The sequence below is a fragment of the Sebastes umbrosus genome, chromosome 21, assembly GCF_015220745.1.
Source record: "Sebastes umbrosus isolate fSebUmb1 chromosome 21, fSebUmb1.pri, whole genome shotgun sequence".
In the NCBI taxonomy this organism is placed as follows: domain Eukaryota; kingdom Metazoa; phylum Chordata; class Actinopteri; order Perciformes; family Sebastidae; genus Sebastes; species Sebastes umbrosus.
This window is the reverse complement of record NC_051289.1, coordinates 4388280-4409592: the sequence shown is the minus strand read 5'-3', so window position 1 is coordinate 4409592 and position 21313 is coordinate 4388280. Positions and strand designations below refer to the sequence as shown.

General features: G+C 40.7%; 1 protein-coding gene across 1 annotated transcript in view; it reads right to left on the bottom strand.

Moving 5' to 3' along the window:
* Positions 1 to 266: 266 nt before the first annotated feature.
* LOC119480680 (collagen alpha-1(XVIII) chain-like) overlaps positions 267 to 21313 on the bottom strand; it is a 69963-nt gene continuing 48916 nt past the window's right edge. The window contains exons 6-44 of the mRNA XM_037757186.1: positions 19363 to 19437; positions 17943 to 18035; positions 16294 to 16432; positions 15813 to 15856; positions 15052 to 15243; positions 14846 to 14872; positions 14463 to 14525; positions 14312 to 14380; positions 13623 to 13670; positions 13182 to 13316; positions 12132 to 12185; positions 11682 to 11717; positions 11429 to 11563; positions 11176 to 11235; positions 11026 to 11061; positions 10738 to 10782; positions 9365 to 9418; positions 8980 to 9015; positions 8793 to 8876; positions 8555 to 8620; positions 8201 to 8254; positions 7940 to 8020; positions 7730 to 7765; positions 7531 to 7584; positions 6739 to 6795; positions 6516 to 6575; positions 6052 to 6093; positions 5198 to 5225; positions 4935 to 5003; positions 4545 to 4570; positions 4339 to 4437; positions 3560 to 3713; positions 3335 to 3408; positions 3059 to 3187; positions 2328 to 2375; positions 2160 to 2222; positions 1310 to 1507; positions 1069 to 1184; positions 267 to 979 (exon numbers count right to left, since the gene is read on the bottom strand). Of these exons, the coding sequence (XP_037613114.1) occupies positions 778 to 979; positions 1069 to 1184; positions 1310 to 1507; positions 2160 to 2222; positions 2328 to 2375; positions 3059 to 3187; positions 3335 to 3408; positions 3560 to 3713; positions 4339 to 4437; positions 4545 to 4570; positions 4935 to 5003; positions 5198 to 5225; positions 6052 to 6093; positions 6516 to 6575; positions 6739 to 6795; positions 7531 to 7584; positions 7730 to 7765; positions 7940 to 8020; positions 8201 to 8254; positions 8555 to 8620; positions 8793 to 8876; positions 8980 to 9015; positions 9365 to 9418; positions 10738 to 10782; positions 11026 to 11061; positions 11176 to 11235; positions 11429 to 11563; positions 11682 to 11717; positions 12132 to 12185; positions 13182 to 13316; positions 13623 to 13670; positions 14312 to 14380; positions 14463 to 14525; positions 14846 to 14872; positions 15052 to 15243; positions 15813 to 15856; positions 16294 to 16432; positions 17943 to 18035; positions 19363 to 19437 (3081 nt within the window). The 3' untranslated portion in view covers positions 267 to 777. The remainder of the gene's footprint in view (positions 980 to 1068; positions 1185 to 1309; positions 1508 to 2159; positions 2223 to 2327; positions 2376 to 3058; positions 3188 to 3334; positions 3409 to 3559; positions 3714 to 4338; positions 4438 to 4544; positions 4571 to 4934; positions 5004 to 5197; positions 5226 to 6051; positions 6094 to 6515; positions 6576 to 6738; positions 6796 to 7530; positions 7585 to 7729; positions 7766 to 7939; positions 8021 to 8200; positions 8255 to 8554; positions 8621 to 8792; positions 8877 to 8979; positions 9016 to 9364; positions 9419 to 10737; positions 10783 to 11025; positions 11062 to 11175; positions 11236 to 11428; positions 11564 to 11681; positions 11718 to 12131; positions 12186 to 13181; positions 13317 to 13622; positions 13671 to 14311; positions 14381 to 14462; positions 14526 to 14845; positions 14873 to 15051; positions 15244 to 15812; positions 15857 to 16293; positions 16433 to 17942; positions 18036 to 19362; positions 19438 to 21313) is intronic.

Below are 21313 nucleotides of genomic sequence, written 5' to 3'. Positions count from 1 at the left end.
TGTGCATAATACCTGCCTAGCGGTTAATTTGGTACGCTCTCTAACAAAGCTAGTTAGAACGGAGCAGGAGCAGAGTCCAAAGAGTTTGGTTCGGTTGACCAATCACAACAGTGGGCCAGCTGACCAATCAGAGCAGACTGGGCTTTTCGGGGGCGCTGCAGAGGTGTTGCAGCACAGCCGGTATGAGAAAAATAAAGCATTTTTGAACATTAAAGCATGTAAACATGTTCTAGCAGAATCCCAAAATACAAGTACGAACCTGAAAATGAGCACAATAGGTCCTCTTTAATAAATCATCACCACATTATCTTTCAGATGTTACCATTATTGTCATGAATAAGCACAACTGCTGCTAAGGAGACCATCAGCCTTCGTGATGCATTTTACATTATGTGCCACCAAGTTGAATATAAGGAGAAATCTTCTGGATTGCTTCACAACACAAAGGGACGTTCCTTTAAGGCGCAAATTTGGATTGCAAGCAATCCACAAAATGATTCCAGTTCCACAGCGTAGCATCAACTTCATGTCAGTTTACCTTCCAGGATTATATCTTGGCTGTCGTCAAGAGTTTGTTACTGCCACTTAACAATCTTCTCGCTCCTCAGAAAGGGTGTTAAATGTGGTCCTCTGTCTTAAAAAACAGAAAATGCAACACGTAGCACCGAGGATGTGCTGAAAACTACGTCCTTTTCTAGGAAAGACACACTAATCTTTTCCCCGAGTGTTTTACGGTGGCTGGCATGGTGGAGTGGTATGGGAGTGGGGAGGGGGGATTTAATGGTTTTTGTGGGTCTCGATGCAAAGAACGATGTACTGATTGGAACAGCTCCGCGTCTGCTGGCCCAGGAGCAGACCTGAGGTCAGGTTCGAGGACTGGCCCATGACAGACATGTGGTCCGCTCGCCACGTCTCACAGTGTTTGTCCACCAGTCGGTGACCTCTGCTGGTGGAGCCGTGCCAGATGTTCTTCCGAGGCCTGACGAGAAGATGACAGAAAATATCAATATGACAGAACATAACAACAGACAGACACAAACAAGTAGGATATGGATCAAGTTTACTAACCAGAAAGGGTCAGCTAAAACATCCCGGCCGTCAAAGGAGTAGATAGGTATCCTGGCATCCATTGGTCCCCCGTCGCCATTGAAAATTGACCGCCAGTTCCTAAACATCACATCTCCCTGAAAGAAGACACATAGTGGGTTAGATGCAGCCAGAAGTTTTTTGTCTGTGGAGGGTTCCTGCATGAGAAGAGTTTAGTGCAAGTAGTTGTTGACAGTAAAAAGCAGCAGGGGAGCAGACTCACCCTGAGGTTGGTAACTGGCAGAGTTTCCCGGAAACCAGGATAGACCACGTGGACCAGGTCTTGCCTGTGGGCGGAAATGAAGGCGCGGTAGTTCGGCGCCAAACCCATCGCCTTGGCTTGCTCGTAACACATCCGGTCGGCTACGTCGAGCCCCATCATGTCGCCTGAGTGAGGCTGGTTCAAAGCCACCAGGTTGAGCTGGAGGGAGAGGAAGCAACAGATCGGTGTTAGGATACGAGAAGAGTCCTGTATATCATTAATTACAGTTAAACAACACCTCAGAGTCTTGAGTCACTGTAAGGGTTAGTCTGCACTAAAAATCAACATGCTGCACAGTCTTCAAAGAAATATTTGTGAGTCAAATAAAGAGAACTATGCTGTGAACGTTTTTTTTATTTACTTAGTGCTTTTTAAGCTTTCCAGATAAAAATATTTACAGAATATAAAATAAAAAACAGAAACTCATGTAAGACATAGAAAAATGAGCACATATATGTATCAAGCAGCATTGAGCCCATACATAAACAGATGGAGGTGCAAGTGCAGAATAAAAGATATAAGTTCATATGAGAAAGTAAGAGAAGAGAAATATGTTCATATAAAGCAGGTGAAATTTAGTAAAGGAAATAACCACATATATAAAAAATAAGATGCAAATATCAGAAGTGATCTCTTATGAAGCAGATAGAAAGGCAATAAATACTTTTAGAAAAGTATGTGTTACACATGTTTCATAGCGTCCCTCTCCAAATTCATTGTTGCAGAATATTTATTAATCAATATTCAAGCGTAAAGAGTCAAATGAAGCCAGTTATGCTATTTAAAATAATACAGTCATATTGACACTCACCCTTTCGTTGACTGAACGTATTCTTTGCATCGTGTCTCCACTTATCTGATATCCAGCTTGGGGCTAAAAACATAGTTAAAAGAGATGTTAAATGGATAAATACTGCATGTAAAGTACAACGTTCCACAATAGCATGAGCAAAATGCCATAAAAATAAGCAGTAAGTACCTCGTCTTGTGGAATAATGTTATTGGAGAGATAGATCAGACTGCCAAGCTGAGGAGACAAAACAGAGAAAAATCAAGAAAAATCAGATGCAATATATTGTGTTATTTGAGCTCATGTTGTCCTTAAATGAAATGTGTTTTATGTACAACAAACAACCTGAAATGTCCCAACAACTAGTTTGTTTGTTACATTACATACGCACACATTGTATTAAAGTTAAATGAATAATGACCATGTGATTCAGTGGACTGTGGAAGCATTTCATTTGTACGACTGTGTTTCATAAAACGCAATTTTTTTCCAATTTCGTCAAATACCGCTGTACACTGGTTGGCTCATTATTAATCATCTTCTCAAATAGAGACACCGCTTGGCCTTCAAAAATGTTTCCAGTGGTGATGTTGGAGTGCTGATTCACAGCCAGTCAATAAGACAAAACAATCGGACTAAAAGGATCTGCAGCACTCAATTACTGAAAGGACGTATTTTCCAGTGAATGGAAATCAGGAAACTCACTCAGCGCTTCGCTGACCATGAAAACGTCCAAGTAAAGCAATTAAACTGCTGTTACACCATTTTATTTGTTACATCAGTCAAGCCCTGACCTACATACATATCACTTTAAAAGAGGGCAAGCTGTGTTTCTAGCTACTCTAGTGTATGCTGCAGCTTCATTTGTCAGGTGTCAGATTCACCAAACCTACATATATAATACTAGTTCAACTCAGTACCTGTATCTCTTTCCATCCCTGGGAGACCTTGAGGAAGAGACTTCCTGTTGTTGTGACAAACGCCAGAGTTCCCTCTGCGTCCCTGGCGGTCTGCTGCATCATACTCTCACGGCTCGCAAATGTTTTCATCTGAGAAACAAATAAAAAGAAGAGAAACTGAATCTCTCTCTTGATATTGATTTTACAGCTACATGATGTGTAATCCTGTTTTTAGCATGCTGGTGTATCATTTATATTAAGTTCAACAACATGGCCAGAGGAAACACGTTCTCTTACAGATGCTGCGCTACCCGAAGGTCCAGGAGGTCCAGCTGGTCCAGCTGGTCCAGGGGGGCCGGCAATGGTCACAGCTGCCATAACAAAAATGTCACACAAGCTCATCATAACCGGTTGTTTGATCTCATCAGCTACAAGAACGATATTTAAACTTATAAGACTATTTCTATACAGGATAATATTTTGCTGTAATTGTATGACAGCTGTATGACTTATGACTTGTACCTGAGCCATATCTTGAGGCTGACCCAGAGGGTCCTGGAGGCCCCGGAGGCCCAGGAGAGCCAACCTGTCCTGGTCTGCCATAGCCTGGGAACCCCGGTGAACCTGGCACCCCAGGGTAGCCTGTTGGACCACGCACTGCCTCTCCTTTGGGACCCTGAAATGTGTCAGGAGAAGTGTTAATTTAGTTAACAAAAACTATGTTCGTCAACATCCTTTTTCTCTCCATGAAGACGATGACGAGACGGCACTGACGTTATTGAACACTAACTGTGGCGATATCGACATGCAATATCTTTGGTGAAAAAAGACAAGACTAAAATGTAGTTTAAAAAATAAAAAACAAAATCTCTCTTTGTTTTCGTTGACAAAAAAATAGAGGATTTTCCTGCTGCGTGCGCCATATCAGGACTACACCGGCCGGCAGCACACAATGAGCACGATGAGTCAGGAGTATCTTACTTACTTAGTAGTTAACAATGACAACAATAAGGCTTGGGAGAAAGAAACCAGGTGATATTTTGGCTAGACATATTTTGACTGAAATGTTCAATATAATCTGATGACTAAAACAGTTTTCATTGACTAAAACTATACTAAAATAGTTGTGGTTTTCCTTGACTAAGATGAGACTAAAATACCAAGACTTTTAGTCAACTAAACCATGACTTAAAAAAACATGGCCAACAAAAGGAACACTAGTCAGAAGGAAGCTCTTGATTGCTTTAGTACATTTTTGTCACAAAGATAACAGGGTGTGTATCCGTGGAATCTTGACTCACCACAAGTCCCGGTCTCCCAGGGATACCTGGTTGCCCGGGCAACCCTGCATCCCCCTTGTCTCCCTTCTGTCCTTGCATGCCCTGGTCACCTCTTTCCCCCTGTGATTAGACACACACACAAAAGACCTGAAGGGAGAGTCCGACGGCACATAAAGCAAGCATGTCCCCAAACTAAGTTTTAAAAAGTACTTCCATATGAAACTTACCCTGACTGTCCTGGGAAGAAACGAGTCTAGAAGAGAGAAAACAGAGGAGGGAGTTATAACTAATGATAACATTAAAAAAGTCCAGACATATTCTAAAAACTGTTTTTTTCCCCACAGGATTGTGATTACATTTTTTTTTAAAGCACCAGGAAATGTTGGGGAAGTACAAAGAAAGTGATGGAAGATAAAATGATAAATTCGGGCCTTTAAATTCACTCATTAAAACACACTTCATACATTTGTTTTTGTACCCTACTTTTCCTTTTCATTGTGGATTATCTTTTTTCTCTTTGATTTTTTATTGATTGTATTTAAAGGCATTTACATTCTTCATTTTTCAATGTCTATACATTGGAGAGCTATTAGTAGTAGTAGTAAGTGTTGACTCACTTTGTGGTGCCGGCATCCCAGGAAGACCTCTATCCCCCTTTTCCCCTTTTAGTCCCGTCTGACAGTTACCTTTGAGACAAAGAGCCAAACTTCAGTTAATTGCTTGTTCTTACATTTGACTTGTTGATGTAGAAATTGGTTTTAAAGTTAAAGATGTTGTTGTTGTACTGCTACTATCCTGAGTGTGCTGTAAAGTCTGTATTCAAATAAAATAATATAATATAATAAAACATATGGCAAACAAAAGAGATGACCCAACCTACCAACTGCAATGGTTCCATTGGGATTAAGCTGAAATAATGGAGCACAATCATATTAACAGCAGTCACTGATGACTGAAGTTGGAAATCATACATAAATATCAGGGTAATTATCCAAGACAGGAAAAAAACATCATATTACATTAAATTATTAAATATCAAATCATCCAATCTGTACTGTTAATATCATAATCAACATGCAAATGACACATGCAGATTGTCTGTGGATGTAATTTCAGTTCTACCTCATTTCTGTGTTGGCAATGAGCCTTCACCTTTCCAGACTGCACATGCAGCATGCAGGAATATTTGAGAGCCAACCTCGAACAGTTCTGAGTGATTAGAGGTTAGGAGGTACCAGTGTTACACAGAGCAACATGCACTTTAAGTGGACACAGTAGGAAAAGAGGGGGGATGTGTGAAAGAGGAGTTTGTGATGAGATTTGTCTGAATGGGCTCAGCAGCAGACTGTTTATTAGAGATATGTATTAAATTATGAGATTGCACAGGCAACTGAGGTTTAATGAAGATAGACGGATACTTAGGATGCAGCTGTAGAACTAGTAGTTCAATCTGGACATTGACTATAATACAGCATGTGCTAAAGGAAATGAAACATGCATCTCTCATAAACTCCTTTTTTGAAAACCTTCAGGCCATTGTGAGTAAAATGAATATATGATTTAGAGTATAGACAAAGCAGGAGGATGACAGATTATGAGATTTAATTTGCCATTAGAAACAAATAACTTCATAAAAAACAACAAGAGGGAAATTCTCTGGCACAGGCACTGTAATAAAAAGGAATTAAAAAGACATAATTTATCAGCAATATGGTTGCACAGACGGAAACTTACAGGCATTTTGCAGTGGGGTCTGGGAGGGATGGGGAACACGGTCTTCAGAGAGCAGGGGAAGGAAGAGGACAGTGAGTATAAAAACTAGAATTACCACCTCGCGGTTGTACGCCTCCGCCAACCAGTCAAGTTGCAGTTTACATCCATGTCTGTCCAAAATGTCATCACTTCATCATTTTATCCTGTTATACATTTGTGTGAAATTGCCATAATTAGCCAATGAATTCTTGAGTTACGGTCACAGTGACCTTTGACCACCAAAATCTAATCAGTTTATCTTGAGTCCAGGTGGACGTTTGTGTCAAATTCCCTCAAGGCGTTCCTGAGATATCGCATCCGGATGGACGGACAACCCAAAAACATTATGTTGCCGTAATGCTGTCGCCGGCGGGGAGGCATAATAAAACACAAGAGGGAAGAATTGAGTCAGAACTGTGTGTTGATGAATGTGTGTGAGTGCTTACTCCTTTGGGGCAGTTGAATATTCCTGGGCGACCCGGCGGCCCAGGAAGGCCAGGAGTTCCCTAAAAAGAGCCAAAAAGAAGACAAAATCCCTCATATTCTACTACTCAATCACTGCAGGTTTCATTTGCAGATTCTGAACCAGTATTGTTTGTATTCTTTTACATATATAAACGTCTACAATCTTTTCACATGCTCTTGATTTGGCTCAGGTGTGTGACTCACCGGCAGGCCATTAGAGTCCCCTCTGTCTCCTTTTGGTCCCATCTGGCCTGGACGACCCTACACACACACACATACACACAATAAAACTAGGTTTCTTAATCTTAAGAAACTAGCAAGAGTACGCTAGATTTAAAAAAATATCCAACCGAAAAACCCAGCCGAGTGTTGCCAACTCTTTTCCAATGAAAGTAGCTAGCAGCATGAGCTCCAAAAATAGTTGGCAACACTGACAGTCCCTTCAGGCTTCCTTTCAAAGACACTTCACCAAATTATCATTACGAACAAAAACAATGAACATTCAGGCCGAATGAAATGATTGGACGGGTTTATTACAGTCTTGCGACAGCCACAGAAACTGAATTTTAGTCTTTTTTTCGTCAGAGCATTGGATTTATTGATTGCTGGCGGGATGTAATGAGAATTTCAACAAATATAAAAGAAGTTTACCAATTCTAGCTTCAACCAAAACCATTTAAGTCTTGGGAAGTTAAATTGGATTTAACTTTAATGATTCCCACAGGGAGATTTGGGGAATTGGGTTTTTGGTGACTGAGTCAAATGTGTGATTTAATTTAACGTAAAACCAAACAGCAGGTGTATTGAACTTAAACTATGGGTTGAGAAGCTGTGTATTTTAAGGCAGAAGTCAAAACATTCCCATCTGAAAGGAACATAGACAATATATATATTGTTAAGATGATTCCCTGATCAAAGAGGCAAAAATTAACATAATGAAGTGTCTGTGTGCCCTTTTAATCAAATTGGACATGTGTGGTGAGTTCCGGTGCTTACAGGTCTTCCAGGAAAACCAAATTCTCCTTTGGGTCCTGGTGGTCCAACAGGCCCCTGTTATGAACAAAAAAAATTGAGTGACAGTATTTCTTATATGCATTCAAAGCATCCATAGATGTGGAAACAATTGGGAGTTAATGGGGTTATAAAACCTGAAAAGTAAAATTACGTGCTTTTGTTGCTCGCTACTAATACTCACTGGAATTCCAGCAGGTCCGGATACACCGTTATCTCCCTGCAAACAAAGATATGTTTACTCTGATTTGTACAGTTCCATTGAATTCAAAATCATGCTTACGACTAACCTGTTCATACTGATACTCAAAACAGAACATGCATATATTAAATATGGAAAAGACATCTTAATCTCAATGATGAAGGATCTTGAAAGTAAAAAATCTGTTATAACCTTGACTCCTTTGGGTCCAGCCAGGCCTGAAAACATGGATCCATCTGCTGCGATGAAAGATCCTGGCTCGCCCCGTTCACCCTGCATGCATATACACACACATAAACAAACAATATATAGACAGAAAAAGACAACGTGCATTTATCCTAACTTATATTAAACTGTGTGTATACAGAAAAATGACGATCATGTGTGTTTTGCGTATTTAGTCTGCTTAGATGTTGTACATGAGCAGAAACAAGGCATGCATGTCCCACTTACTTTCAGTCCTGGAGGTCCTCGAACTCCTGGCAACCCACTGTCACCCTTTGGACCCTGCAAACATTTAGGGAATAACAATTAATATAACTCCATATATCTAACTGCTGGATTCTGTCATGACAGTAATAGAGTCACATTCCTCTACATGTTGTCATATCCATGTTTGTGCGCTCATTTGTGTCATCTACTTCTGTTTGGAAGGAGAAACCTGACAGCTGAAAGCATTAGCTGGAACTAAGGACTGTGACGCTCTGCAAACATAGACCAACAATAGCTCTCTAACCACACAATCTTTGTTGTCATGACGTCGAGATCATTTGGTTTCTGATTGAAGTTTTTTTGTCTGATACTCACAGCGGGTACCTGAGCTTCAAAAATCCCTGAGAAGTTGAAGGCACCATCTGTATCGTTGAGTAGAAGCTGGATAAGAGGCAGAAGGAGGATGTTGTCAATCAGTCTGGTTATACAGATAGGCCATTCAAGCTCTTATACCTCAACAGGTTGGTAGAGAGTGGCACCAACGCTGGACTCTCCCTTCTAGCCTACTGTAAGTAAACCTGGTCTTGAATGGCTGTGCTCAGGTGCTACTTACATCCTGGAGGTTGATAAGGGGTCCTGGTGGTCCAGGTGGTCCTGGAGGGCCGGGTCGACTGAGGCCGTCCTGTCCCGCCTCTCCCTGGAAAACACGTTTGACATTTTAGCCTTTAACACAAAATGCTCTAAAGTTAAAAAACGTGCGTGTCCATGTGTGAGTTTGGCCTTGTCACACATGATTTTACCTTTTGTCCTGAATCTCCTTTGTTCCCCTTTGGTCCCTGTAGATGACACCAGAAATGACACAAATTCTCAAATTTAAACATTCAGTTATTAGCAGCAGTATGTTTCACTGCTACATCCTTAATCCTAATATATGTTGTTCTTTAGTTTGTCTTTGTATAGTTGAGAATGTTACATTAAAAGTGGAAATACATATGTTGAAAATGACAAGATTGTTTTAGGAATTGCGTCCATCAAGAGATTTTATTAAACCATCAGCTTTTAAAACCATATTTTAGAATCAGAAGATATCTATAGGAGCCAGTAAAATTGGTCTGAACTATTTGTAAAAGCTGACAGTTAAATAAAAACCTGTTCACGTATCTATTAGTCCATCCATTTACTGACCTCTTCCCCTCTTAGTCCCTCCAATCCTGGAAACCCTGATGGTCCTGTAGCACCCTACAGACACCACAAGGAAACACTCAGCATTCATAAACATCACTGGTATAAGACAACCTGCTTCCTTCATTTCACTAGAGGTAGAAAGCCTTTCTCTAGGCTCCATGACATCAAGTAAAAAATGACAACAAAATGACTTGATTTCTGCCTACTTCACACATTAGTTTTGTTGATAAATGATCAAACGGTATCTTCTGTATTTTTCTACCTGGACCCTTTTTTCCCATGTTTTTGTGTCAAAGTGACTAATGGGGACAACACTTTTTGAAATTGGTATTGAGGGAGAGCGCTGTAACCGTCAGCTGCGAAACGAGCTGTGAGGGCAAGTGAGCAGCGTTAATGTTACGTTCACTAAAAGTGCTTGTTTTTGCCACAGACAGGCTCAGATTGTTATTATAAGTGTCTGACAACATTATGGAAAGGACCCTACAGAGAAATAAAAAATGTTTCATTTTGCCTTTCACTTGATCCAGTCTCTTTGTTATTGTGTCCAAGTCCCGCTCAAGGAGAAGTCTCGTTGTGAAATCTGAATATCCGTATAGTCTGGCTCCAATAAATAAGGGCAGCGAATTCAAAGACCTCATCCACATTGTTGAAATAATCTAAATATTCAGCCATGACATTAAAAATCTTCTAGACAACACTAAGCTACTCTCTCTGTACTCCAACACAACAAACTCTGCCCGGCTGGCACAGGCGTTTCCACCATGGATGTATTCCACAATTCCACCGTCCTTGAGCGAGACTCTTTCCATAATGTCAGACAATTATAATAACAATCAGAGTATGTCATGGCAAAAACAAGCACTTTTGGTGGATGTAAATGATGGTGCCAGCTTGCCCGAATAGCACCATACTGCAACCCGGGAGTCGCTCTCTTCTGCAGCGTTCTCCCTCAATACTGGACCAATTTCAGACATTGTTGTCCCTATCAGTTAGTTAGACACAAAAACCTGGGAAAATAGAGTTGAAAAATGCTGGAGTTACCCTTTAAGGTCAATTCCAATTCTCTTTACAAGATTCACCGCAGTGTATTGTAATGCTTCATCTCTGTAAGGAGGTAACATGAGGATGTCAGGTTATATTCAACAAGAACCACAACCGTTGAGGTCATGAGCCTGGTCAGAGGACAGCGTCTCTGCTCTCCAGAACACCTCCTCGCTGCCAAAATCTGACATCGCTTGTCATCATGCGGCCTTTCACTCTACAGCTGTTTACTGTGACCTAAAAGTTCAAGATATTTGAGAAGATTGTGCCAACAGCTTGCGTTGCTGAGATAACATCTCAAAAAGCGTAACAGAACTTGACAGCAGACTCACCTTCTGCCCTGGCTTTCCTGGCGGGCCGTCTAAACCGTCTCTACCCTACGAGAGGCAAAGAGAGGGAGAAAAAAAAACCTGTTATGATTCATTAAATGCCTCCTCTATAGAGTTAAGTGATGTCAGTCAGCTTAAGTGCACCTTGTATGCTTACTCTAACTTTAACAATGTCCACAACATGCCTAACATTAACCCTAAAACCAAGTCTTAACCCTAATATAACGACATAGCCAGCTTTTAGAGCACAATATGACTACAGTAATACTGTAAGTATCACAGATATCTCACCTTGGGTCCTTCAAGTCCAGGGATTCCAGGAGGACCCTGAGTAACGAATACAAGCACATGTATCTGATATCTATCTGATGAAATTACACTGTATGATGAAACATGAAAGCAAAATATCATGGCGCAAAATGCTCTTTAATGCAGTTGTACCTGTGAACCTCTGGAGAGTGCATCTCCAAAACCACCCTGCAGCCCAGATCCTTCCATGTCCTGAAACATATTTGACAAAAAGAAATTCATAATGATCAGATTGTGAGTGTCTAAGAAGTTGTGCTGGGCAATATGACGATATACTGTAGATCATCAACATGATAGAGACTCCTTATGATAACAATCATACTAATGTTGTGACAGTTTGAGCTATATAAGTAGACCGGTCCTGAAATAGTGAAACAGACCGTACCTCAAAGTCCATGGTGAAGCCTCTCCCAGGGGGACCCGGGGGCCCAGGAGGGCCAGATGGACCCCTGGGACCGGGATGCCCTTCTGGACCATCTGAGCCTGGTAGGCCTGGAAACCCTGGAGGGCCCAGATCTCCCTGCAAGAGATGTGATATTATTGTCCCGATTTAAGATGATCATGAAATCAGTTAAACCAATGAAGTATGAGGGGGGAATGTAAAAAGATGACATGCAATGACATAATCCAGATTTTACCTTCGCTCCCGGTTGCCCGTTCACACCAGACTCTCCCTGTTAAATAGACACAATTCAATAAAATCACATGAACTACAGCGACGACTAGAGAGACACAAAAATACAGAGCAGCTATTGAAGCACAGACTTGTTTACACTCGAGCCCCTTAGCTTTATTAGTCCACGGGGTCATCTCATTAAGAGCTTGGCTCTTTGTGTTCGGTGGGTATTTAGTTTGTGTGTAATTGTTTTTGCTAACAGAGCACTAAGAGGCCTGCTCAAGGGAAATCAGAGTGAGCTCATACAAAAGACAGCGTGGTACAAGTCACACAAGCAAAGAGCCAGCTCCTGGTTGGTGTGCTGCACATTCACATGTGATGAAATATAACAACCTGTACTGGGTCACTGCATGTCAGTCCATAGTAAGAATACATTGTGATGATGTCGCAAACTAATATTAAAGAGCTTCACCTTGTCTCCGTTCCCCCCAGCAGGTCCTGGATCTCCATCTTTCCCATCAACTCCCTGCAAGAGTGACAGATTTTAGATGCATTCATATCTTTTCCCAGATACAGTATCTCCACCGGTGGGAATTAACTCACTGCACAGTTTGCATAGGTTATTAAATTGTTGGCACCATATATATTTTTGCACAGAGGTGCATGTAAAACTGGTTAAAATGAGAACATATTAAACAAAGCTAATGGGCTCCAAGGAACTGAAGCGAATAAACCTTTTTATGCGGTAAAACAGTGCTGCAGTAAACCTGTGAGAGTAGTCCATTCACACAGTTAGTAAAAGCTGCTGACATTTTATAAGACAAAAGACACATTTCCCCCAACAGATGCTGCAGCTCACACCATGTTCTGAAGCTCTTACAGTAGTTACTGTCAAAGTGCTGTTACTGTAGCTCCAGGATAATCGGAGAGGGACATGAACTTTTGATATGTGCGTGCATATAGATATAAAATGGGCTCTTACCTAGACACTTCATATCTCAATCAATATATGCACACACTTCAAAAATGGTCCCACTCTCGGTCAACACCACACACACCTAATATGTTTGCACTGAGCACATTAATCAAGCAATGGCAGGAAAGCAGTGAATGAACATAGGTTTTCAAATGAAGTTGGGGGAAATACTGTCTTTTCAGTCCCTTGGATCTGATGGGACCAGACTGTTAATACCTGACCAGACCCTGAACCAGAACCAGACCCTGAACCAGAACCAGACCCAGAACCAGAGCCACTAAACCACTCCTCAATCACCTGAAAACAGAAGGTAGGTCAGCAATGAAAGTGCTCTGAGGCCAGTCAGTAAACTTCAAGAGCAAGCTGTCTCTACGAATCCCTGCTGTCTCGTTTGAGAAAATAAATGATCCACTAGCAAATTCTATCTTAAATGTATCTATGAGACTACATGGCTTTACTGCAGTACGATTAACAGATAATACAATACAATACAGTAGACATTGTAAAGGATAAACAGGAAAAGAAGGAAAAGAATGTTTAGCTTACAGGCAGTCCAGGTTCACCCCTCTGTCCATCCTTCCCATTTCTCCCAGGGATCCCAGGTGGTCCAGGAAAGATGTCCTCAGATGGGTCTCCTGGAGGCCCTGGCTGTCCCGGGAGGCCAGGATGTCCTGGAGGCCCCTGATGAAACAAGATGATATATCGTTGTCATGCGAAGGGAAAAAGGTTTAGAAAGCACCTTCTGTGTATCTCTCTAGTTAATGGTCAAACGTTAGCGAGTGTCCTATAGTGTCAACATGCAACAAGGTGACAAAAGGTTGCTTTTAGTGTCTCGGAATTGATGCTGTCTTTATTTCCTGCCACTTACAAACAGAGCAACACGTCAACCTGGAGCCAGAGATGATGAAATGAACAGTGTGTAAAAGAGCGTGGGATTGCACTGTGACGATAAATATTATCTAATGTCAAAGAGAGAGAGAGACTTACCCTAATAATCTCTGCATCACTGTCAAAGTCTTCATATCCTGACCCCTCCTAATGGACACAGAACATCTGTCAATATCTAAATTCAGCAGTCACAGTTACTGAATTTAGACCGGGTCAAATCACTATGACTGAAAGGTTTCAGGTCTGAAATGCTTCATATTACAATCCAGTCATGTGGCTCCCGGATACTCGTAAAACATAAATGCTTCAGCCATAAAAAGAAACAATCAACAGGACAGGCATCAGTTGTTTTTTTTCAAATGATGAACATTTCATTTTGGACCAAAATTTGTTTTTATAATCACATTTAGAGATATTACTGGTGCATAAAGGATGAAAAGGACAGAAGCAACAGAGCACAACTGTAGCATACAACAGATACCTGTAACTGTGACTTCAGAAAAAACAAAAACAACTGAACAGAGTTTGACAATGAATGAAAAACAACGGGGTGATCCACAAGCTGAAAGACCAGCTGCAATGTATAACCGTCTCTGAATTCAATATCAGCAAATAAAGATAGCACATATGGTTATAATAAAGTTATATCAATAAAAACACTATGGATTTTGTAATATTACCGTACTTTAGCCTGGGGCTGGACTTAAATTATCATGTCTGAATCAAGTGCCATTAATAACTACAGTACCAAGAAATGGTAAAACAAAGTTTAAAGTTTAATAACCTACCAGGAACATGGACTCGCTTGGTCGACCTGGAGGTCCAGGAGGACCTGGAAGTCCGACACCAGGATCACCCTGAAGGAAAAAACGGCAGTACAATGTTTGTATTTGTTTGTACATTTAGTTTTTAATGGTATTAAAGAGGGGTATTGTTTACCTTTTCTCCCATAGAACCAGGCTCTCCCTGCAGTCCTGGGAATCCTGGAATCCCAGTTGCTCCCTGGGAAAAAGACAGCTGAGCTCAATGCTACATGAGATATCACCACATCATGTTGTAAGAAGTGAGAGCAGGACTGATACAGATAGTGATATCAGGAAAGAAGCCAAGACCGTAACTTGATCTGTGGCCCCGATCTAGTTCCATAAAGTCACTAAAGCTAACGGGCCGGATCAGCAGTTAGTATCAGATAATATATAAAGTGTAGCTCTCTGAATTAGTACCTGTAGGTTGAAAACAGGCACATTCCTGCACCAGTTTTCTCCAGAGACACTAAAAAAAATGATCCTATAAATCTACAAGAGAGGGAAGACTTTACTTACTGGGACACCAGCTTCACCTTTGCTTCCCTACAGAGAAAAGACCAAAATAGAAAACCAATCCATCATTTTATCTTCTCACCTGTCGGACTGACCTGAACAACAGAACGTGCTAAATAATTCTTATGATGTTCTGTGAATAGAAAGCTACATAGTTTAGACACTGAGGGTTTTGAATATTGCAAATAAAGCAAACAGATCAAACTCACAGGCTGTCCATCTTTCCCAGAGACTCCAGTTGGACCTGAAGGTCCCAGTGGTCCTTGTGGACCCCGGGGTCCCGGCTCCCCTCCCTCACCTCCGTCACCTGAGGCTTGTCCTGGAGGGCCGGGTGGTCCTGGTGGACCGGATGGACCTGGCTCACCTCGCTCCCCTTTCTGTCGTGGAGACACCTGGACGGACTGAACGTTGAACAGACTCTGAGCGATTCATTCATTTCAAATGGGGCAAATATATATTCTCAGTTATGGTAATTGGTATAGTAACACATGTAGAGCTGCAACAATTAATTGATTAATCGATTAGTTGTAAACTATTAAATTAATCGCCAATTATTTTGATAATCTATTAATTGGTTTTCCGAAGAAAAAAATGTCTAATTTCAAAATTCTCTGATTCCAGCTTCTTAAATGTGAATATTTTCTGGTTTCTTTACTCCTCTATGACAGTAAATTGAATATCTTTGGGTTGTGGACAAAACAAGAAATCTGAGGACGTCATCTTGGGCTTTTGGAAACACTGATCGTTTCGTAAAATCATCGTTAGTTGCAGCCCTAAACACTTGCACTGCAGGGATTTGGCTCAAAGGAATGGGTATATTTTTACAGCAAATCTTGCCTATTACTGCTCTAAGTGAACACAGAATAAAGCAACTGTTAATTTATGTTGGACATTACTGAACTCAAAATCTTAAATATGTGCTGAGCTTTGCATCATCATCATCTAAATTATGAAGAAAATCACTACTTACAGTGTCAAATACTGAGGCTGGACTACTCGTCTGAAATGATTGCACTGTAACAAAGACACAAAGTAAGCACATTAAAACAATACAACAAAAAAAGGTGGCACTTTATTAGCATGAATTGAAAAGGTGGAGTCATACAGAATGGTAACATATATAATCTATAAGGATATGAAACCTTAATTTAGGAGAGGGAGGAGGAGAGAAAAAGAGAGAGGGAGGAGGCTGCTTTTTGTCTCTTCCAGCACCATCTGCTGGCCAATTTGGGAAATACATCACAGGAGGAGCAGCCTTGGTCATGTATTACAGCATTACCTCTATGTCAGCACACACATCTAAAATAAATGCCAGTGTGCATGTGTGTTACAGAGGAGGAGCTATGTGTTTGGTTTAATAAATAACAAATAACTGACATTTGTTGCCACCAAAGACAGATTTCCTAAAATATATTAATATAATAATACAATTTATGTTTGTTTTTTATTACCTTTTATTGTGGTCACCTCCACCTCCTGTCCTGAAGTCTCCTCTAAGTCTTCATCTTCATCATCATTAACACTCAGTGACATCTCAGTAGGCGGAGCTTGAACCGGGGTGCTGTAAGTGGGGTCCAGATCTGGGAAGGGCTGGAAAATGACATAAGGTGAAAAAACAAAACGTTTTGCTTATGTTTGTATTCATAAACACAAGTGCTCAAGGGAAAAAAAGAGAAGCAAAGTGAGTGTTTGCCGCAGATGGTAGGAAATGTCTTCTCTCAGACCAGATCCAACTACACTGTCAGTCTTAAAAAAATCTGTCCACACATTGCGCCAAGCTGGCTCACATCACTGCATTACTAACATTACCTCTACATTGACCTCCTGACCTCATGCCCTAGAAAAACCTGCTGACCTGTTTATGCATGATCCATGGAAATGAATGTTAATGAAATAAGCAATAAATCTTTTCTTTCCTGAAGAGAGTTGGATTTTGTCTTTTGACTGTCCTGATGTGGCTGAGCAGGAAAATGTTCAAATAGCTCAGAGCCGGCTGGATAAGAGCTGTCACACATCTGGAAAACACCTCATGCATCTTAGTGACACAGCACTGAGGTACTTCAGGTACAATCAACAAAATCAGAGTAAAAGTATATTTCCTTTGGGCTACAGTGGCCAGCCGTTGAGATAGAAAATCTGTGTGAATAAAGCACATCTCTCCTGATCGTATCTGTGTGCTTTTAAGCTAAGCATTAAAATCTCTAGCATCTCCAGTGACCAACAGGGCTGAGAATGTCAATGTGTGATAGTAAAGTACAGTCAAAAACTGTTGTGGTATTGTACTTGAATTTTTTTACAGGATGACTGTAAAGTCACTGTATTTATCCTTAATGCAATCGCTTTCTTCAAAAATGCACCCACTATCTATCTAACCTGAAACAACCGCATCTAAAAAGTTAATTAGGAAGGAGCACATGTCTCTACACCGGTGCGGAGGAGTGGAATAAAGTCCTAAATTCAATAAAATCTACCAATTCTCTGAATATTTTATAGTGAAACATCCTTACCAGGACAGTTCTTAGCTTTGGTCTGGTTTCCAAACTTGTTTGTGTCTTTTTATTATTTATTTATTGATTATTTACTGTATAATATTGATGTTTTTATTTGTGTATTAGTGTAAAAATGGGATATTAGTAGCATATACATGTCATCCCCTTCTCCTGCCTGCCTTCTACGACTACAGGACTGCAATGTAAAGAAGTCATGTGACTTTATTGTGATGAATATTAGTGCTGTATGCGCATTTGTGTACTGTATTTTTAATTTATCAAATCAAATCTGCTCAGCTATTATTGGTACCAATCTTCTTCTCATCTCTAGGCCAGAAAGGGAAAGCGACAAACTTCCCAAAACGTGGAACTATTTCTTTAAGTAAAATAGTCTAGTACTCTTTCCAACCCCTGCCTCTCTTCTGGTGCCCTGTCGTATTCTCGTTTTCAGAGAGCACAGAGCTGGCAGGGAGCGGCACATATCACCATGTTCCAGTCTCCACCAGGCCAGCGAGGATAAGAGCTGCTTTCTTTGGTCCAGGTCCAACCCAGCTAAATGAGAAGGACAGAGAAGGAGAGAGTGGAGCGTATGAGAGTGAGTATTTACTCACCATGGTGTACTCTCTCTCCTCCACAATCTTCTTCACTTCGTCCATTCCCTCCATGTCTTCATAAGCATCGTCGCCGCTTCCGTATCCAGAGGCCTGGAGAGAGTCAGAAGATAAACAAGAAGGAAGACAGAAATGATTAAATGCTCTTCAATGAACAAAAGTGATGCAGAAAGAGAAAACTGAATGAGGAAACAAGACAAAAATGCAGTTACCCTCATTTAATAAAAAGAGCTTGGATACGAAGTGTTTTGTTTCCCACCGTTTCTGTCATGACACTGATCAATTATACTTTATGAAGCTCAACTTTAACTTTAACAACACTGGATATCAGAGGTGATTAATGCTCTAAACAATGTTAAAAACACAGAGAAAGAGGAAACCAAAATATATTATGTAGAACAAATACCATTTCTTTGCAGCACATCCAAATATGGGCTGTTGATATCCTCGTATTAGTGTATCAAATCCACGATGCTCTGTGGCTATTATCTACATCTAGCTACATATGGCCTTTGCCTGTATCCTCTTGAAAGGGTTTTTACTGTTTTACAGGGTCATATAGCTCTTAATTAAATGTTACATGCTATTTATCTTCTCTATACTTGGATTTTTTTCTGTGCTTTTTGGTAGTGCCAAGTATTTTTAGCCCTCGAGCCACAGTCATTTTGTACAGTTTGCAAGCATAGATTAACATCACTAATATCTTCCTTCAATAGAGGCTATAGAAAATGTATATAATGAATGGGTTGTGCATTAGTGTGTCTCCATTCATCAATTTGTATGGTGTGGCTCTCATATTTCTTGCGGCCTTGGGCTTTCAATATGTTTTATATTGTGTTTTAGAGGCTGTTTCCTGGCAATTCATTCACACATGAATCTCATTATGGAATCATATATTCTCTTTTCTGATTGGTGTCTGTACCTCACCTGCATGTTTTAAACTGGCCTCAGTGCTTGAGCGATTACGCTGATGGTGGCTTATGGCTGAAATGTGTTCTTCTTTAGCCCAGAATAAACTAAAAAAGACCCTTTATCTGTGAGTGTCAGTGATTTGTTTCTTTGTTCTTACTACTACCTGGTACCCGATACTGTTCAAGATTTGGAGCCGAGCTCGCTGCTACTTTCTACGCTAAGATATATACAGTATGAACAGTAGAATATGTGCAGCTTCTGAAGCACACTACTGTCTAAAATATCATTCATGCTGTAGCATAAAGATTGCCTTTAATTGGAATAAGGAGAACCATTTACACAAAAGTACATAGACATACTTTTGTCCATGTAGTGCACTTTTTCCCCCAGTAGAGGGAGGAATAGTTCCATGTTTGTGCTGCTGATGGTGTGTGTTCTGACAGAAGCAATAAGAACTTCACTTTTACAGACTGTTTGGGTGTGTGTGTGTGTTTTCGTGCACACTCACATAAGGATCGTCCTCCTCACACTGGTCATCTGGGGCCGTGGGATCTGACTTCAGCACCAACAGCTGGATGGAGCCCTGGAGGAGTGGAAGAAGAAGAAGAAGACGAGAGGCTGTGTTATGTTATGCGTGGTAATTAAGTTCAGTCTGTGTCGTTATGTTTTATTAAAGCTTAGCGGACATTTCCCACACAGCAGCATGTGGCCTGTGTCTCTCAGCGAATAACTTTATCCATCTCTCCCTCCATCACATACACAACTGCACACAGTAACACACTCAACACACTCAAATGGACATTCACAAACATCTGGCAGTGAAACAGGTGTCTGACGCTCATCCAAACTGCCCTCCAAAGACAATTCTCACATCAGTCTTAAAGCACCATATTACAGTATGGATACCTGTGCAGATTCACATTTAAAATACATTTACATAACTTTAGAGGACAAATATCATCAGCACTTGTTCGACATCTTGTGTCTTGGGACTGAAATCATCAACAGACTTCAGGCTTTGTAGAGTAGTACAGTATACTCCTGTAGTGTCCAAAAAAATAGAAACCCCTGTTTAGAAATGTTGGACCATCTTTGAGCCTGGTAACAGCTGCTGGACATCATGTCTGTGGCTCAACACGGGAACCGTAGTAGAGTTAACACTTCGACACTTTAACACTACAACAGCAGTGCTGATGTCTGTGTTGTAAAGTTAAACCCCAAATATGTTGAATCTTGTTGCAAGAGGTTTGTGTTGGTTATTATTTCCAGAACCATCCTTGGATTATCCCTGGTCTGTTATGATGTTAACCCTTATGCCTCTCTCAGGATCTATTTTTTCTCCATCACTTTGGCTGTGTTAATGCATATGGCATACATTTTGGCAAGGTTGTGAACTTTGGAAGTTCAACCTCAGCTCCTATAATAAGCCTATAATAAACCGTGTAGCCAAAATACAGATACTCAGCTCCTTAGGGACAAAAATGTCCCCATTGCAACCCATTAAAAACACAATGTTTGACCCCAGGACCACTACAGTATTAAATTATGCATTCTATTATATCAGGCTTTCAATCCAGAGCCATGGCTTCAACATTTTAGTTTCTACTATTTTCATCAGATTGAGCCACTTTCTCATGCTATTTTTCTGGATTCCACCGGGGACGTTGCTGCTGTATGTTGTGGTTTATGCAATGTAATCTTTCTAAACAGATTCTGCATTCACATGCATGCATTGAATGCAGGTAAACAGTCCATGTGGAGAGCAAACGCATTGGCGGAACCCACCAGCTATCATCTGACAATGATTTAGCTTGTTATTGGTTTAACATTAGCTTGTAAACTGGCTACTTGTGAAACAATCCGGTCGTACACGTCGTCTCTCAACTCCAACTCCAGTCTCGCATCTCAAGTTGCTAATCGGACTGTAAACAATGAGCTGCACACGGAAAAGGAAGTCTTGGCCCCGGATACCTGCTGGCTACGGAACCCCAGAAATACATCTCCTTACCCCCAGAGGCTTATCTTTCGTCATAGCCGATGAGTTCCTAGATTGGATGCAATGCATCAAAATCAATGTCGTTGCACAGTGAAAAACTACCTCTAGCAATAAGTATACAGAAAAAAATTACATTTTTGTGTTTTTTTCCCTACAACAACAGTGGCATTATGGAAACAAATTGACATTTAAAGGGTTAAAATTCTGAAAATAAATGAATATTTGGTAGTTCTGATCAGGACTGAAGTTGGTTAATAGATTTAACTCAGTTAAAGTGGAAAATATTATGACATGTTTGTCCTCTAAGGACACCAGAGCAACTTTTTGAATGGGATGCACAAGGGTTAAGGTGGTGCATGATGATGATGGTGCACTCTGACATCTGGATGTCAATATACAGATGTGAATACACCCAGTCTATCCCAGTTAAATATACTAGTAAATGCCCTCCAAACCCCCACTG